The sequence below is a fragment of the Nyctereutes procyonoides genome, unplaced genomic scaffold (genome assembly GCF_905146905.1).
Source record: "Nyctereutes procyonoides isolate TBG_1078 unplaced genomic scaffold, NYPRO_anot_genome, whole genome shotgun sequence".
Taxonomy (NCBI): Eukaryota; Metazoa; Chordata; class Mammalia; order Carnivora; family Canidae; genus Nyctereutes; species Nyctereutes procyonoides.
This window is the reverse complement of record NW_026575034.1, coordinates 23,085,788-23,102,824: the sequence shown is the minus strand read 5'-3', so window position 1 is coordinate 23,102,824 and position 17,037 is coordinate 23,085,788. Positions and strand designations below refer to the sequence as shown.

The following is a 17,037-nucleotide window of genomic DNA, read 5'->3' as shown; positions in this document are numbered from 1 at the left end:
TGATTGATATGCTTGGCAGCTCCCACATTCGGGGCATAAATATTCACGATTGTTAGGTCCTCTTGTTGGATAGATCCTTTAAGTATGATATAGTGTCCCTCTTCATCTCTTACTACAGTCTTTGGGACAAACTTTAATTTATCTGATATAAGAATGGCTACCCCTGCTTTCTTTTGAGGACTATTTGGATGGTACATGGTTCTCCAACCTTTTATTTTCAGGCTGTAGGTGTCCTTACATCTAAAATGAGTCTCTTGTGAACTGCAAATAGATGGGTCTTACTTTTTTATGCAGTCTGAAACCCTGCGCCTTTTGATGGGATCATTAAGCCCATTCACATTCAGAGTTACTACTGAAAGATATGAATTTAGTGTCATCATGATAGATATTGAGTCCCTGTTTTTGTGGGTTGTTCCCTTGGACTTCCTCTGTCTTTTACAGGGTCCCCCTTAATATTTCTTGCAAAGCCGGCTTGGTGGTCACATATTCTTTCAGTTTCTGCCTATCGTGGAAGGTCTTTATCTCTCCTTCTATTATGAATGAGAGCCTTGCTGGATAAAGTATTCTTGGCTGCAGGTTCTTCTCATTTATGACCCTGAATATATCTTGCCAGCCCTTTCTGGCCTGCCAGGTCTCTGTGGAGAGGTCTGCTGTTATTCTGTTATTCTGATACTTCTTCTCATAAAGGTTATAGATTTCTTTACACTTTATTTCTTTATGCTTTAAGGATCTTCTCTTTATCTTTGAAATTTGCAAGTTTCACTATTAAATGTCAAGGTGTTAAGCAGTTTTTCTTGATTTTAGGGGGGGATCTCTCTATCTCCTGGATTTGAATGCCTGTTTCCCTTTCCAAGTTAGGGAAGTTCTCAGCTATGATTGGTTCAAATACACTTTTTGGACCTCTGTCCCATTTGGCGCCCTGGGGAACCCCAATTAAACGTAGATTTTTTCCTTCTGAGGCTGTCATTTATTTGCCTTAACCAATCCTCATGATCTTTTAATTGTTTTTCTCTCTTTTCCTCAGTTTCCTTCCTTGCCATTAACTTGTCTTCTATGTCACTTACTCGTTCTTCTACCTCGTTACCCCTTGTCGTTAGGACCTCCAGTTTGGATTGCATCACATTTAATTGATTTTTAATTTTGGCCTGATTATATCTAAATTCTGCAGTCATGAAGTCTCTTGCATCCTTTATGCTTTTTTCTAGAGCCACCAGTAGCTTTATAATTGCGCTTCTGAATTGGCTTTCTGACACTGAATTGTAATCCAAATTTTGTAACTCTGTGGGAGAGAAGACTGTTTCTGATTTTTTCTTTTGTGGTGAGTTTTTCCTTCTAGTCATTTTGCTCAGTGCAGAGTGGCCAAAAACACGTTGTACTGTAAAAAGGAGGAAACGAGAGAAAAAAATGGAAAAAAATAAAAAAAGAAAAAAGGGGGTGGGGAACAGGAACAAACAAAACAAAAATCAAGGGGGAGTATCTTCTGATTCTATATACTGTAAATTCCTCGATTTCCCCTGGAACTTTCCAGTGCTGCTTGGTCAAGAACTTGCTTTTCCCCTGTCCTTCTAGCTGGTCTTCTTTGGGAGGGTCCTGCTGTGCTGATTCTCAGGTGTGTGCACCTGGGGGAGCTGCCCAGCCCCCTGCCTGGTGCAGGGCTCAGTGGGAGCTGTTTTTCCTGTGAGGCCCTTGCTCAGTCCCAGGTACAAGGTGAAAACAAGAGGAGGAACAACAGTGGCAGCATCCAGCTCTCCAGTCCTAGAGTCAGCTCTCGCAGTAACTACCGCAGCTCTCATTCCGCAGGGGCCTGGCGCTCCCGGCGGCAGTGCACTGATCTGCACAGCTCAGGGCCCTGCGGAGGCAGGAGAGTCCTTGCTGTCCTGTGCCCTCCCGACCCCCGCCTGTCCCGGGGGAGTGCTGGATCCTGGGCTGTGTCCCCCAGCGCCCTGGGCTCCGGGGCCTGCACCCTGGGCTCTGGGGCCTGCACCGCTGGAATCCCGCTCCCCGGCTGCAGCCTCACCCGCAGAGCCACCTCCACGGAGCTGCCTCCAAGCTGCTCCTGGTCCAGCCCTTTGCCTGCTGTAGCCCTTTAGGGAGCTCGGCCGAGGGGTGTGGTGCGCTCTCCCCGGGGCGCACCTCCTCTGTTAGTGCCCCTGGGAGCCTGAGGGCATCACCCCGCTTCCTGGGATCCTGCAGTATCTCTCTGCGAGCGCCTCTCTGGGAAGATTGGTGAAGCTCCTGTTTCTCTGGGATGGGCTCTCCTGTCCTGGGGACACCCGCTCTGCGGCCTTAGCCAGGCTCCTCATGGCCCCTCCCCCCTGGATGCTTTTTTATCTATTTCTTTCTTTTTTCCATCTTCCTACCTTGATAGAAGCGCGAACTCTTCTCACTGTAACATTTCAGCTGTTCTCTCTTTAAATATCAGACCGAATTCATAGGCTTTCAGGATGATTTGAAAGTTATCTAGGTAAGTTGGTGGGGACAGGTGACTTGGGGACCCTCCTCCTCCGCCATCTTGCCCCACCTCTCCAAGAACTACTTTTTTAAGTCAAGACAAATTCTTCAGCTGTAGAGCAACACTTGGTTAATAGTTTTCTGCTTTTCCTATCTCCTATTAAGATAGTACTTAGTACGTATATAGTACTGCCATCAGTTTTAAGGAGAATCTGCCTTCCTTTTGTCTCAAACAAATCCTTTTAAATATCATACATTCTAATAAGACCTTAAACTGTTACCTCTATATATGCTTTCCTAAATCATGCCAAAACACTTTTTTTCTAGACTTTTACATTTACTAGAATCTGGGTTTATTATTGTTAAAAACAGTTGAAGAACACAAATATGGCTTTTTTCATGATTTAGCTTTAAACAAGTAACTGCATTCTAATTTTAAACAGGTAATTTATAAGGCAAAAAAAAATTATCCCAAAGGAAAAATAAGGATGAGTTATACAGATATGACAGCAAATTAAATTTAGTGAGTCAAGAAAAGCCTTCTACTTATGCTGGAATGTGATGATTTTTTTTTTAAATTTATGATAGTCACAGAGAGAGAGAGAGAGAGAGAGAGAGAGGCAGAGACACAGGCAGAGGGAGAAGCAGGCTCCATGCACCAGGAGCCCGATGTGGGATTCGATCCCGGGTCTCCAGGATCGTGCCCTGGGCCAAAGGCAGGCGCCAAACCGCTGCGCCACCCAGGGATCCCTGGAATGTGATGATTATATGACTTTGTTCCATAGGATCTGAATATAGATATTTCGATATAGAAATAGATAATGGAATATCTACCTATGTACACTCACATGCACACACATATAAGCAAAGGAAAAGGAAAGAAGCATAAACAAGTTTTCATTAGAAGTACAATTGTGTGCATCTGCCTTCAGCTCAGGGCTGATCCTGGAGTCCTGGGATCGAGTCCCACATCAGGCTCCCTTCATGGAGCCTGCTTCTCCCTCTGCTTATGTCTCTGCCTCTCTCTCTGTTTCTGATGAAAAAATAAATAAAATCTTTTTTTTAAAAAAAGGAGTAGAATTATGATATAATGAATTAAATCTAGTGTAGTTGGGACTCAAAGGTTACCAAGAGATTAAAAGTGAAATAAAATTCTATGGGTAAACAAGTATCCCTAGACATTCATGGGTAAGCACATAATAGGAAATGTTATCATCTAGACCAATGCAGGGGCTGTCACTCATTTAGGTGCTAAATGCATGTTGGAGTTACAGGTATAATACAGAGCACTGCAAGAGCAGAAATAGAAAGTGTGCACACTCAAAATATGCACACTGGTTTCTAAAACATTTTTCTTAACAAATACATTGTATAATCTTTGTGATATCATGTCCCTGGAAATGAAACCTGTTGTTGAGTATGGAGAGCATAAGGTAATCTTATCTTTGTTCTTTCAATAGGTTCATACAATATGAAATATGGTCTATGATATCCTTAAAAAATCTTTGTTTCCTGGAATCTATCTTTTTCTTTCTTTCATCTTAAGAGAGTGAAAAATATGTATTCCCTCTACTTCAAAGAATTATATCTTCTTTCTTGAATCTAAGACATTTGGAAAGTAAAAAGATGTAAAGAAAATCCCATATCCTTAAAAGTTTTCCTTAGATCACCCAGACTATCTCTTTCTTTCCATCCTTCTCTTGTTTCACAAGCTTAATTAGCTCATAAAGAAAGTGATTCAGAACCAAAAAGGAACCTAAACATCTAGTTTCTATATTTAGCAGTTTTAACACATTAATCCCAGAGGATAAACAGAAATTACATCTGACACAAACAGGTCCTCATGGAATCGTTGGGAGAGGTGTAGTATTTTTACTGTTCATAAAATTTCTGGTAATCTTCCTAATTTTAGGGATAGTAGTATACCTGTACACTGTCTTAGGTTTATAGTTGCAGATGTAGTCATCTTTTAGTATTTTGATATAACTTATCAACCCTTAATAGGACCTGAAGGGAACTGAAAAGATACAGAACACATCCTTTATTCCTTTCATACATCATCTTCATTCCAATGTCAGCTTGGAACATATACCTTGCAGTTCAAAAGAGAGGGAGATGGTATATTTAAATTATTAGAAAAAGTAATCAAGAATTCCTTATCTAGCAAAACTGCCCTTAAAAATGAGGAGAACATTAGGACATTCCCAGATACACAAAAGCTGAGAGAGTTCATTATTCCTTACCCTACAAGGAGTGCTAAAGGGAGTCCTTTATGTTGAAATTCAAGAAAGCTAGAGAATAACTCGAACCAAACCAAAAATAGAAAGTTCTTCAGTAAAGATAAAACAGATAGAGATATAAAAACCAGTGTCAGGGTGCCTGGGTAGCTCAGTGGTTGAGCGTCTGTCTTCTGCTCAGGGCATGATCCCTGGGTCCTGGGATAGAGTTCTGTATCAGATTCCCCATAGGGAGCCTGTTTCTCCCTCTACCTATGTCTCTGCCTCTCTCTGTGTGTCTCTCATGGATAAATGAATAAATGAATATACAAAATCTAAATATATATATATATATATATATATCAAAATTTTAGTTCAAAACTCCACTTTTATTCTTTTACAGGATATAAAAGCCAAAAGCACAAACATAATTATAAATCTAAGTTAATGGGTACACAATATATAAGGATGTACCTTGTAACATTAATAAAATAAAATGTGGCCAGTAGAGATCTAAAAGGAGGAGTAGAATTTTTGTATGTGATCGAAGTTTAGTTGTAATCAGTTTAAAATACATTATTATAACTTTAGGATGTTACATGTAATCCCTCTGGCAATCACAAAGAAAATATTTGTCAAATATACACAAAAGGAAATTTCAAGGAATCAAAAAGTGTCATTAAAAATTAAGTAAACACAAAAGAAGGCAGTAAGAGAAGAAACAAGGGACAAAAAAGTTTCTGTATTTAGAAAACAATAAAATGATAATAGTAAATCCTTCACTATAAATAGTTATTTTAAATGTAACTTTTAAAATCTCCAGTCAAACCAAAGAGTGGTAGAGTGGATTAAAACAATTGGGTCCAGAGTTAGGTGTCTCTCATGTTTTGTTACCCTCACTGACACCTAACTCTGGGAAATGAACTAGGGGTAGTGGAAGGGGAGGTGGGTGGGGGTTTGGAGTGACTGGGTGATGGGCACTGAGGGGGACACTTGGTGGGATGAGCACTGGGTGTTATGCTATATGTTGGCAAATTGAACTCCAATAAAAATGTTTTTCCAATAAAAAAAATTAAAAAAACAAAACAAAACCAACCAACCAACCAACCAACAAACAAACAAACAAAAAAAAACAAGTGGGTCCAGGCTTCAATTTTCCAGTCTGATATGTAAGAAGCTGAAGATCACACTTTGACCTAACAAGTAAAAAGCTGAATTAATTGGAAAGTCAGCAATTCTTATTAGACCCATAAGAGAAGCAAGGTTACAGGGCAAACTGTTGCCCCCCAACATTAAAGAATCCAGTAAGTTAAGACAGAAAAATCATAATATACCAGAGCACAATCTCCATGGGAAGCAGCCAGGATAAGAAAATACAAACTATAATTGACTAATGGCTAGAGACTTAGTATAGGCAAGCCTGAGAGATAAACTCCAGGGGAAGCCAGTCATTGATGGGTCCTTACTCTTTTGTGAGTTCTACTTCAGGAGCTCAGCAGGTCCTCACAGTGTCATGAAAGAAAAATTCTCTCATGCTTCCAGCAGGGGGAGGGGAAAGCAAACCATTTTGAATATACTAGAGCATTCTGTTCTTAACAAGGTCTGCCTTTAAGAAAAACTAGTTAACCAAACCCTAACATGCTAGGATTTTATCAGGGTTTAACTTGCTTGAACAAAGGGAAACACACAATTCTAGCTGGTTCTCGCCTTCCAGGTGGGAAAAGGAAAATAGCCATCTTCAGTCCAGCCTAGACACCTGGTACTTCCTAAGGAGAATGAGGGAGAAACTAAGTATAACACAGAAATTTTAGTATTTAGATGCAAAGGTTTACTAAAAACTGAGACCTAATCATGTATCAGCAGAATATCTCCCCTCTCCCTACATCCGACTATCACATTACTAAAGGTGTTTTCTTTTTCTTTCTTTCTTTTTTTTGAAAGATTTATTTATTTATTTATTTATTTATTTATTTATTTATTTGATACACACAGAGAGAGGCAGAGATACAGAAAGATGGAGAAGTAGGCTTCTCACAGGGAGCCCAATGTGGGACTCAGTCCCCTAACCTGGGGTCCCACCCTGAGCCTAAGGCAGACTCCCAACTATTGCGCTATCCAGGCATCCCTTTATGGCAGTTTTCTAACTGAAGACATCAAGTCCTGCTATCAGGAAGAAATTACAAGATATACTAAAAGTCAAAAAACACAGTTTGTAGAGAAAGAGCAAAAGTCAGAACCAAACTTAGGTATGGCAGAGATGTTGGAATTATCAGACCATGAATTTTAAAAACTATTATCAATATACTGGAGGCTCTATTGGACAAAACACACAACTTGTAAGAACAAATGGGCCATGAAAGCAGACAGATGGAAATCCTAAGAAAGAACCAACAAGAAATGCTAAAGTTCAAAAATAGTAGGAAAAATGAAGAAAAACAATTATTAGTAGACTGGACAAAGCTAAATAAAGAATCTCTAATCATGAGAATACCTCAATAGAAACATCCAAAACCAGAAAGAAATGAGAATAAAAAAGGAGAAAGAACCAAAAAGAAATGAGACAAAAAAAGAAAGAAAGAAAGAAAGAAAGAAAGAAAGAAAGAAAGAAAGAAAGAAAGAAAGAAAACATGCAAACAATGTCCAACGACTGTGGGACAACTATATTTACACATAGTTGTTATAATTATTTTGAGCAAAGTATCACCTGTTAGATAAATACATACCCATATACATGTGTAAACAAAATGGATGCCAGCAATGATACAAGGCACGGAGAGAGGTATTAAGGTTACTTGTTATTATAAGGTGCTTGCATAGTGACCTGGTATAGTGTTATTTGAAAGTAGACTTGGACTGGTTGTAAATGTATAATACAAAGTCTAGGGCAATAACTAAAAAGAGTCAAAAACAGAAAAGAAAAAAGAAAAGAAAGAAAAGAAAAGAAGAAAAGAAAGAAAAGAAAAGAAAAAAAAAGAAAAGAAAAGAAAAGAAAAAGAAGTACAATTGATATGTTATAAAATAGAATCATCTAAAAAATGCTCAGTTAAAACTACAGTAATTAGGGTAGTAAATTCAAGCCCTGCATAGAGTCTACTTTTAAAATTTTTGAAAAGGAATTAAAGACATCCAAATTGGAAAAGAAAGTGTAAAAGTATCTGTTCTCAGATGACATGAACTTATATGCAAAAACCTTGAGCATTTCACCAAAAAAAGTTTAGAAATAACAAACAAATTCAGTAAAAATTCAGGATACAAAATCAACCATCAAAATTTAGTTGCATTTTTTAAGGATTTTTATTTATTTATTCATGAGAGACCCACAGAGAAGCAGAGACATAGGCAGAGGGAGATCAGGATCCCAGGACCCCAGGATCAAGACCTGAGTCAAAGGCAGATGCTCAACCACTGAGCCACCCTGGTGCCCCCGACTGCATTTTTAAACACTAATAATAACATACCAAAAAGGAAATTAGAAAATAATGCAGTTTATGGAAAAGTAAAATACCCAAATAGTGTGGTAAAGTAGATGGTGGTAACAGTTTGGAGATAGGATCAAAAAGAATAAAATAATTAGGAACAAACTTAATCAAGGAAGTGAGAAATTTGCATACTAAAATCTGGAAAACTTTGCTGAGAGGAATTTAAAAAGACACCAATAAATAGGAAGATGTCCCAGGTCACAGATTGGAAGACATGATATTGTTAAGGTACCTGCCTATTTTAGTCCTCTCTACAAGTAGATCTACAAGTGGCCAATTAACATGTAAAAAAGATGCTCAATATCTCTGATTAAAATCACAATGAGATGACTTCACACCATTACAGTGGCTGTAATCCAAAAAAAAGAAAGGAAAGAAGGAAGGGGAAAGGAAGGAAGAAGACCAGAAGGAAGGGATGGGAGGAAAAGTACAAGTATAGTCCAGCTATTATGGAAACAGAATGAGGGAATATTATTCACAGAAACATGTTTATATATGAAACAGCAAAGAGAAACAAGGTGTGGTAAAGTAGATGGGTGATCATAATTTGGAGTTAGGATGCGTTTTAAATGTTATGGGACAGAAACTACTTTAAACCTTCTAAGACCCCTGCATGTGTAGATAGAAGTAACAGTAAATAAGGCAAGATAACTTCTTAAGAATAATGTTAACAATTCAATAACTTGGGAAATCAGGAACTTTCTTTTTCTACACAAATATAAGCACGTTTGAAGGGGAAGCATAGACATCAGAAATAGCTTGCCCTGATTTTAGAGAAGAGTAATGTCTAAAAACACTTCATGCAAATTTACAATCACTTGAATATACTCAGTATTTATTGTGTGCGTATTTTGTGTATGTATATGTGTATATATTTTGATAGTATCTCTGTCTTTTTGTGTGTTTCTCTTTAGTCTGCTTCCTGGTGAATAATGTCAGCCCTTACCAAGGAGACTTTGAGATCATGGTTCTAAAAGCCATGGCCATAAGGTGATAATTATTTGGGTTTATTTTCAGAGCTGTCCCTTAGGAGACGAAAGGCAGGAAGGTTCAAACTCTATTTGATAGGCGTAATAGGAACTGTAGTTCTCATTCCCGCTGGCGATAGGTTATATGTTGACCAAAGAATCTAAGTGAGCCTTAGCCAGAATCTCTTTGCTCATAGGTAAGGAGGAGGTTTTAATTAATTTTCATAAAGGAATATTGTGCATCTACCAGGGCTCTGCTCTATAGGCTACTGACCAAGAGTGAGGTCTTTGATGACAACCTCTACTACATTATTCACTCAGTACTCAGTAATAGGAAACATGGAAACTGTTTTAGTACTTTGTAATTCTTATTCTCTCAGACAACCGCAGGATAGTAAAGATAATGGCCCTTCTTGCAGGAGAAAAATCCAAGTTAGAACAGGACTGTGGCTGAAAGTAAGCTCAAACAGCAAACACCAAAGGAGGCAGCAGGGAACAAAGAGTCTTGGAAGAGGGACTTCAGCATCTTCTTACTACTTCTTACTACTGTCAGAAGACCTCAGTTAGCCAGTTTGTCAGTATTCCTAAGGATCTTCAAGAAGATAGATTTATCATGATTTGGAGTTTTTATTTTCTCCAGGTACCGTAAATTTAAAGAGGGACTGAAATTTTTATTACTCTTTCTTTCATTTACTCTTTCCTATTTTCCATCTAGCCTCCCACGTTTCTTCCCTCTTTTATTTCCCCCCACCCCATGCCTTACTGCTTCCCCCAAATTTCCACCTCTTTCCTGGTTTCATCTGATTTTCTCTGTTAAGCATGTATTATCGGAGATACGGTAAAAATCCCCTGGATATTTGCTCAGGGTAAAGTTAAAACTGTATTAATTATTCCTGACCTGGGAGAGGTATGTCCATGATCAGTTCTTCCCTCAAACACCTTTATTTCAACTTACCTGACTCTTATTTCTCTTGGATGTTCCCCTTGTATAGAATAGGCCAAACCCTTTGTTGCCTTATGCTCAAGTTATCTTTGTTACCTCATGCTTTATTTACTATGATCTAAGCAACAAAGGGATTGACATTGTTCTAGTAAGAAATGTCTGGGGTCTAAGTTGTTCTTGTCGAATGCCTGTGCTTGTCTCCATTTAAGCTTTGTTTAATGGTGTTTATCTACAAATGTTTACTGGATGCTTTAGTGAGAAATACCTGTTGGTTTGGATGGTGACTTTTTATATTTGAATGCATGTAAAAAGTAGTATTAAATAAAACATACTGAAGGCATTTGACATGTAAGGTATCATTATATATGTATAGATTTTTTATCTGTTTATGTAAGTGTGGCCACTTACATAAAGCGTGTATCTACACATTTTTGTCTTTGCTTTTATTTGTTGTTTGTCCTCAACATCCTCAATCTGGAAAGTCATTACATTTTATATTAAGCCAGATACCATTCTTTACTCATGAAATAAAGTACCAGAATATAAAATATTTTGCTACAGAACTTAAGATGTCATATTATCTTTAAGCATTGACTATGCTAGTAATCATCATAAATGACACATCCCTTGAATTTAATTGTGTCCAGTATTAGGGATCTTCCTTTCGGTAAATTCAGTTTAAGAAAATGGGTAAGAAACAATATCACTGCCTTCTCTTGCACTGCAAGAAAACAAAAACTAACAATTTGAGAGTTTTCTTGTGCTTTTTTTTTTTCTTCTTCTTCTTCTAGGAACAGACCATACATATCTCCTCCTATTCCAGCCAAATCCAGAATGACCCATCAAAATACAACCATGTTTCATCCATCCACATTTTTTCTTTTAGGCATTCCAGGGCTTGCAACTGCCCATGCCTGGATTTCATTGCCCTTCTGTTGTACTTACTTTATTGCTCTCATAGGCAATGTCACAATCTTGATAGTCATATGGACAGAAAGAACCCTCCGGGATCCAATGTTCTTCTTCCTTGTCATTCTATCAGCCACAGACCTGGCCCTCTCCACAACCTCAGTACCACGAATGTTGGGTATCTTTTGGTTTAATGCTCATGAAATTGGCTTTGGAGCTTGCGTGGCCCAGATGTTTCTGATACACACCTTCACAGGAATGGAGTCTGCTGTTCTGCTGGCTATGGCCTTTGACCGCTATGTTGCTATCTGCGTCCCCCTCCACTACACAACCATCCTGACAGTCCAAGTGCTGTCAGGAATTGGAGTGGGTGTTGTACTGAGTACAGTTGTGCTCACATTGCCCATGATCTATCTAATCTACCGTCTACCCTTCTGCAATGCCCGCATTATTGCCCACACCTACTGTGAGCACATGGGCATTGCCAAGTTGGCTTGTGCCAGCATTCAAATCAATGCTATCTATGGTCTCTTTGTTGCTTCTTTCCTTGTTCTTGTCCTGGTACTGGTTGGAATCTCCTATGGCTACATCCTGTGTGCCGTATTCCGCCTCAAATCACAAGAGGCCCGTCACAAGACACTGGGCACTTGTACCTCTCATGCTGCAGTCATGTTTGTTTTCTATACACCCTCTCTTTTCTCCTTCCTTACTCACCGATTTGGCCGAAAAATATCCCCTTATATCCACATTCTTGTTGCCAACATCTATGTGGTCCTTCCACCAGCTCTCAATCCTATCATCTATGGAGTAAGGACTAAGCAAATCAGAGAGTGTGTGATCCGAGTATTTACTGGCAAGTAAGGAACACTATACAACTTGATCTTTAGGAATAAAGAGCTGCATCCAGTGACAATATTAACCCCACCTCCATATTAATACTTGGTATTATTTTAAATCTGTTTTTAAGTTCTCATTAGTTTTGTTGAAAGGCTGCAGCCTCTGACTGTGGTAGCTCATTATTCTTGAGGAAAAGAGACATCAGGAGACTGGCAGGCGGTCCCTACAATTTAATGTTTGCAAGTTTCTCTAATTAACCTTGGTGTTCGTATAACATAACAGAATTCTGCATAAAGCATCTACTGGTAAGTCTAAGCTTATTCCAATTATCTATTGTAAACATCCAGATAAATTTTGGAGTATATAACAGTACTATAATATCCTTTTCCAGAATATATAGTCAAATCTTTTTTTCAAATTTATTTTCAAATTTCCTAATTTCCCCATTTTACCTAATGAAGATAATCTTAGGGAAATAGCTCAGAAAGTTTTAAAAAACAATCAACCCTTCCCCCAACTCTCCCCCAAAGATGATCTAAGTATTAAGTGTCAGCCCACTCACAGGTAAATTAGAATTAAATAAAGAGCCTTGAGAGTGCAATTTTTATTTTTAATAAAGGAAAACTGATGTTATATATTCAAATCCAGAATCATCCCATCTGTTGGAGTTATTTTAAGTTTTGGCAGTTATCTGTACAGCCTCCACATGAGCCTTCATCTTGTTTACCAACAAGATGTGTGAACATAATGGGTTTCTAATAGAAGTGAATGTCATACCATGGTAGATAAGAACCTGGGAAATAATTTTTTAGAGTCTGCTTTGATTAGTGTTTTGTTGGAATTTTTTGGCAGTTTTTAGTGTAAGCCAACCCTTTCTTTCCCAATGAAGATTGGTAAGCAGGAATCAGTTCATTTTCCTTCTTTGCTCCTCTGGTAATAATATAAGTAGATATATTGAATATCTTGAACTAATTGCCATGGGGCTGTCTCAATGTTTTGTTTGGTCTCCTACTTTAGTGAACAATAATGGTCAGGCTCCAAGTGTCTAGAAACCAGATACAATGTGATTTACATCACTGCATGGTTCATGTAGTTTATCTACTACCTAAAATTAAAAAATGAGAATCAGTTATCTAATAATACGGTGATATACATAAGCGTGTGGAGCCTTTAACTGCCATTTTCTTTTATTTTTAAGATTTTATTTATTTATTCATTTAAAAAAATTTTAACAATAATAATTTTATTTTTTATTGGTGTTCAATTTGCCAACATACAGAATAACACCCAGTGCTCATCCCGCCAAGTGCCCCCTCAGTGCCAGTGCCCATCACCCAGTCACCCCAACCCCCGCCCACCTCCCCTTCCACTACCCCTTGTTCATTTCCCAGAGTTAGGTGTCTCTCATTTTTTGTCACCCTCACTGATATTTTCACTCATTTTCTCTCCTTTCTCTTTATTCCCTTTCACTACTTTTTATATTCCCCAAATGTTTGTCCTTTTCCAATTGACATATTTCACTCAGCATAATACCCTCCAGGTCCCTCCATGTGGAAACAAATGGTGGGTATTTGCCATTTCTAATGGCTGAGTAATAATCCATTGTATACATAGACCACGTCTTCTTTATCCATTCATCTTTCGATGGACACGGAGACTCCTTCCACAGTTTGGCTATTGTGGACATTGCTGCTAGAAACATTGGGGTGCAGGTGTCCCAGAGTTTCCCTGCATCTGTATCTTTGGGGTAAATCCCCAGCAGTGCATTGCTGGGTCGTAGGGCAGGTCTATTTTCAACTCTTTGAGGAACCTCCACACAGTTTTCCAGAGTGGCTGCACCAGTTCACATTCTCATCAACAGTGTAAGAGGGTTCCCCTTTCTCCACATCCTCTCCAACATTTGTTGTTTCTTGCCTTGTTAATTTTCCCCATTCTCACTGGTGTGAGGTGGTATCTCATTGTGGTTTTGATTTGTATTTCCCTGATGGCCAGTGATGAGGAGCATTTTCTCATGTGCTTGTTGGCCATGTCTATGTCTTCCTCTGTGAAATTTCTCTTACACCATACACGAAGATAAACTCAAAATGGATGAAAGATCTAAATATGAGACAAGATTCCATCAAAATCCTAGAGGAGAACACGGGCAACACCCTTTTTGAACTTGGCTACAGCAACTTCTTGCAAGATACGTCCATGAAGGCAAGAGAAACAAAAGCAAAAATGAATTATTGGGACTTCTTCAAGATAAGAAGCTTCTGCACAGCAAAAGAAAGTCAACAAAACTAAAAGACAACCGACAGAATGGGAGAAGATATTTGCAAATGACCTATCAGATAAAGGGCTAGTATCCAAGATTTATTTATTTATTCATGAGAATACACAGAGAAAGAGAGAGAGAGAGAGAGAAAAAAGAGAGAGAGGCAGAGACACAGGCAGAGGAAGAAGTAGGCTCCATGCAGAGAGCCTGATGTGGGACTCAATCCCAGGTCTCCAGGATTAGCCCCTGGGCTGAAGGCGACACTAAATCGCTGAGCCACCTAGGCTACCCATAGTGCCCATTTTCTTAGAGACTTTAAAGTTTTAATTGTCCCCAGTTCCTCCCGAATGCTTTGACAAAGGCTGTAATGTATTTTTCAATGTGTTTGTAAGAGAACATAATGAATATCACCTCGTTGTTTTGTAGATTTCACTTTCAGCAAAATGAATTATAATAATTTAAGAAGAAGGAATGTATAATAATATATCAAGATAAGGTACACATAATATGTGGTGATTCTTTACTAGTACGTGATGTATTTCAATTTTTAAGCTTAATACTTCAGTATGTACAACCTCCCTCAAAATATTCTCATGTATTAGAAGCTTTTACACCTCCTTTCTGGTAGTTTTGGAAATTTCACCTCTACCTAAAAGTAGTTAAAAAAAAAAAAAAAACACTTCAAGAAAAACTGAAGCTCTTACTATAAAGACATGTATTGGCCTGACTGTGGAATAGATTTCTCATCTCCACTCCAAATTTATTTTCTTTTTTGTTTGTTTGTTTAAATTCAATTAGTCAACATATAGTACATTAGTAGTTTCAGATGTAGAGTTCAATAATTTATATTCCATATAACACCAAGTGTTCATCGCATCACATGCCCTCCTTAATGCCCATCATCCAGTTGTTACCCCCTCACCCCACCTCCCCTCCAGCATCCCTTAGTTTGTTTCCCAGAGTTAAGAGTCTCTCATGGTTTTTCTCCCTCTCTGATGACTTCCCATTCAATTTTCCCTCCCTTTTCCTATGAGCATCTGTGCTATTTCACATATGCGTAAAACCATGTGATAATTATCTTTCTCTGATTGACTTATTTGGCTCACATAATGCCTTCCAGTTCCATCCAATTTATTTTCATTTGCATTCAAGACAAAAAAATGACTCAGTAGAAAAGTACTGAAAATACAATACAGTCTTATACTTAATAAATTCAGCTACACATATACTATAAAATCTTACCAGTGGAGGGATGAAAAATCCTAGCATTTTCTGGGAGTGGCAGCTTAGAAGAGAACACTGGCATAAGGCAATCTTAAACTTTGATAAAACAGAAAACAATCTAAAAGTAAAATTTACAGAGTAAAGTAAAAATTCTTCAAGAATGTTGTAAGTTAATAACTATATAAAATAAACCAACATACAGCACAAATGATAAAGTAATAATTAAAAAGTATGCCATTAGGGGCATTGGGTGGCTCAGATGGTTAAGCATCTGCCTTTGGCTCAAGTCATGATCCTCTGGTCCTAGGATCAAGCTCAATGTCAGGCTCCCTACTCTGCCGGGAATCCACTTCTCCTTTTCCCTCTGCCTCTCTCCCTGCTTGTGCTCTCTCTGTCTCTCTCCCTCTCAAGTGAATAAATAAAAATTATTTTTAAAACAAATGTGCCTTTAATTAAAATTTGAATTCTTCCTTGCCAGTTATGGAGATTAAGGAGGGCTTGTGTGGTGATGTAAGTGTTGTATGTAAGTGATGAATCACTAAATTCCACACCTCAAACTATCACATGGTATGTTAACTAACTTGAATTTAAATAAAATCTAAAAAAAGAAAAAAGAAAACAATCTGAGGGTTGTAATAAATTAAAAAGAGAACTACCTTTTGATTCAGCAATCACACTCCTCGGTATATGTCCAAAGGAACCAAAAGTAGTAACTCAAAGAGTTATCTGTAGTTCTATGTCTATTGCAGCATTATTTGCAATAGCCAAGATATGGAAACAATCTAAGTATTTGTCAATGAGTGATTGGATAGAGAATATGTGCAATGTAATATTATACAACCATAAAAAGAAATCCTGTCATTTGCAACAACATGAATGAATTTGGAGGTCATTATGCTAAATGAAGCCAGACAGAGAAAGATAAATATTGCATGGTATCACTTATATTTAGAATCTTAAAAAAAAAAAAAAACGTTCATGGAAACAAAGAATAGATGTCAGGCCTGGGGAAAGGGAAAATGGTAGATATATGTCAATGGGTATAAACTTTCAATTGTGAGATAAATAAGCTCTGAGGATCTAATGGACAACGTGGTAGCTAGTTAATAACATGGTATTTATACTTGAAATTTGCTGAGTAGAAATTAAACAATCTTACTACATACACATTTAACTATCTGAGGTAATGAATATGTTAATTATCTTAATCTTGGTAATCATTCCACAATGATTATATGCATATCAAATCATCACATTGTGCACTTTAAATATATACAATTACATTTGCCAATTATCCTTCAATATAGTTAGGAAAAAAATAAATAAAATATAATGCAATTAAAATGTGATTATATTTGTTCTGTTAACAATCATTCAAAGGCTATCTCTTCTATAAAGAATAAGATTAAAACTTGTCATTATATGTACACATACATATACATAATAATTGCACACTCTACCACCAATTTCTTTTTCTGAATGCTCCTACAAGATTCCACTCAATATTTGAACTGAAATAACATCAAAGCATTTATTTATATCCTTTCTTGTTTCATGACTCCCTTCTTTTGCCAATTCTATTCCTCTGCTTAAATTCTTCATTACATTTTCTACTTAATTTGATCCAAATTATAATTTAAGATTCAATGTAAAAGAAGTCTAAGAAAAAGTAAATCTTATCTTTGTTAAAAATCAGGAAATATTTTCCTGCAGGGAAAGAACAGAATTGGAGAATGACTGTAATGAGGCATGA

General features: G+C 37.6%; 1 protein-coding gene across 1 annotated transcript; it reads left to right on the top strand.

Annotated features, from left to right (window-relative positions):
* The first annotated feature begins 10,891 nt into the window (after positions 1 to 10,891).
* Positions 10,892 to 11,827, top strand: LOC129505031 (olfactory receptor 52J3-like). Its single transcript, XM_055317959.1, has one exon. It carries the CDS (start codon positions 10,892 to 10,894, stop codon positions 11,825 to 11,827), a length of 936 nt encoding a protein of 311 aa, XP_055173934.1.
* Positions 11,828 to 17,037: the final 5,210 nt, after the last annotated feature.

Excerpts from the sequence above, each read along its gene's own strand:
- LOC129505031 (XM_055317959.1), top strand. The coding sequence starts at position 10,892 with ATGACCCATCAAAATACAACCATGTTTCATCCATCCACATTTTTTCTT.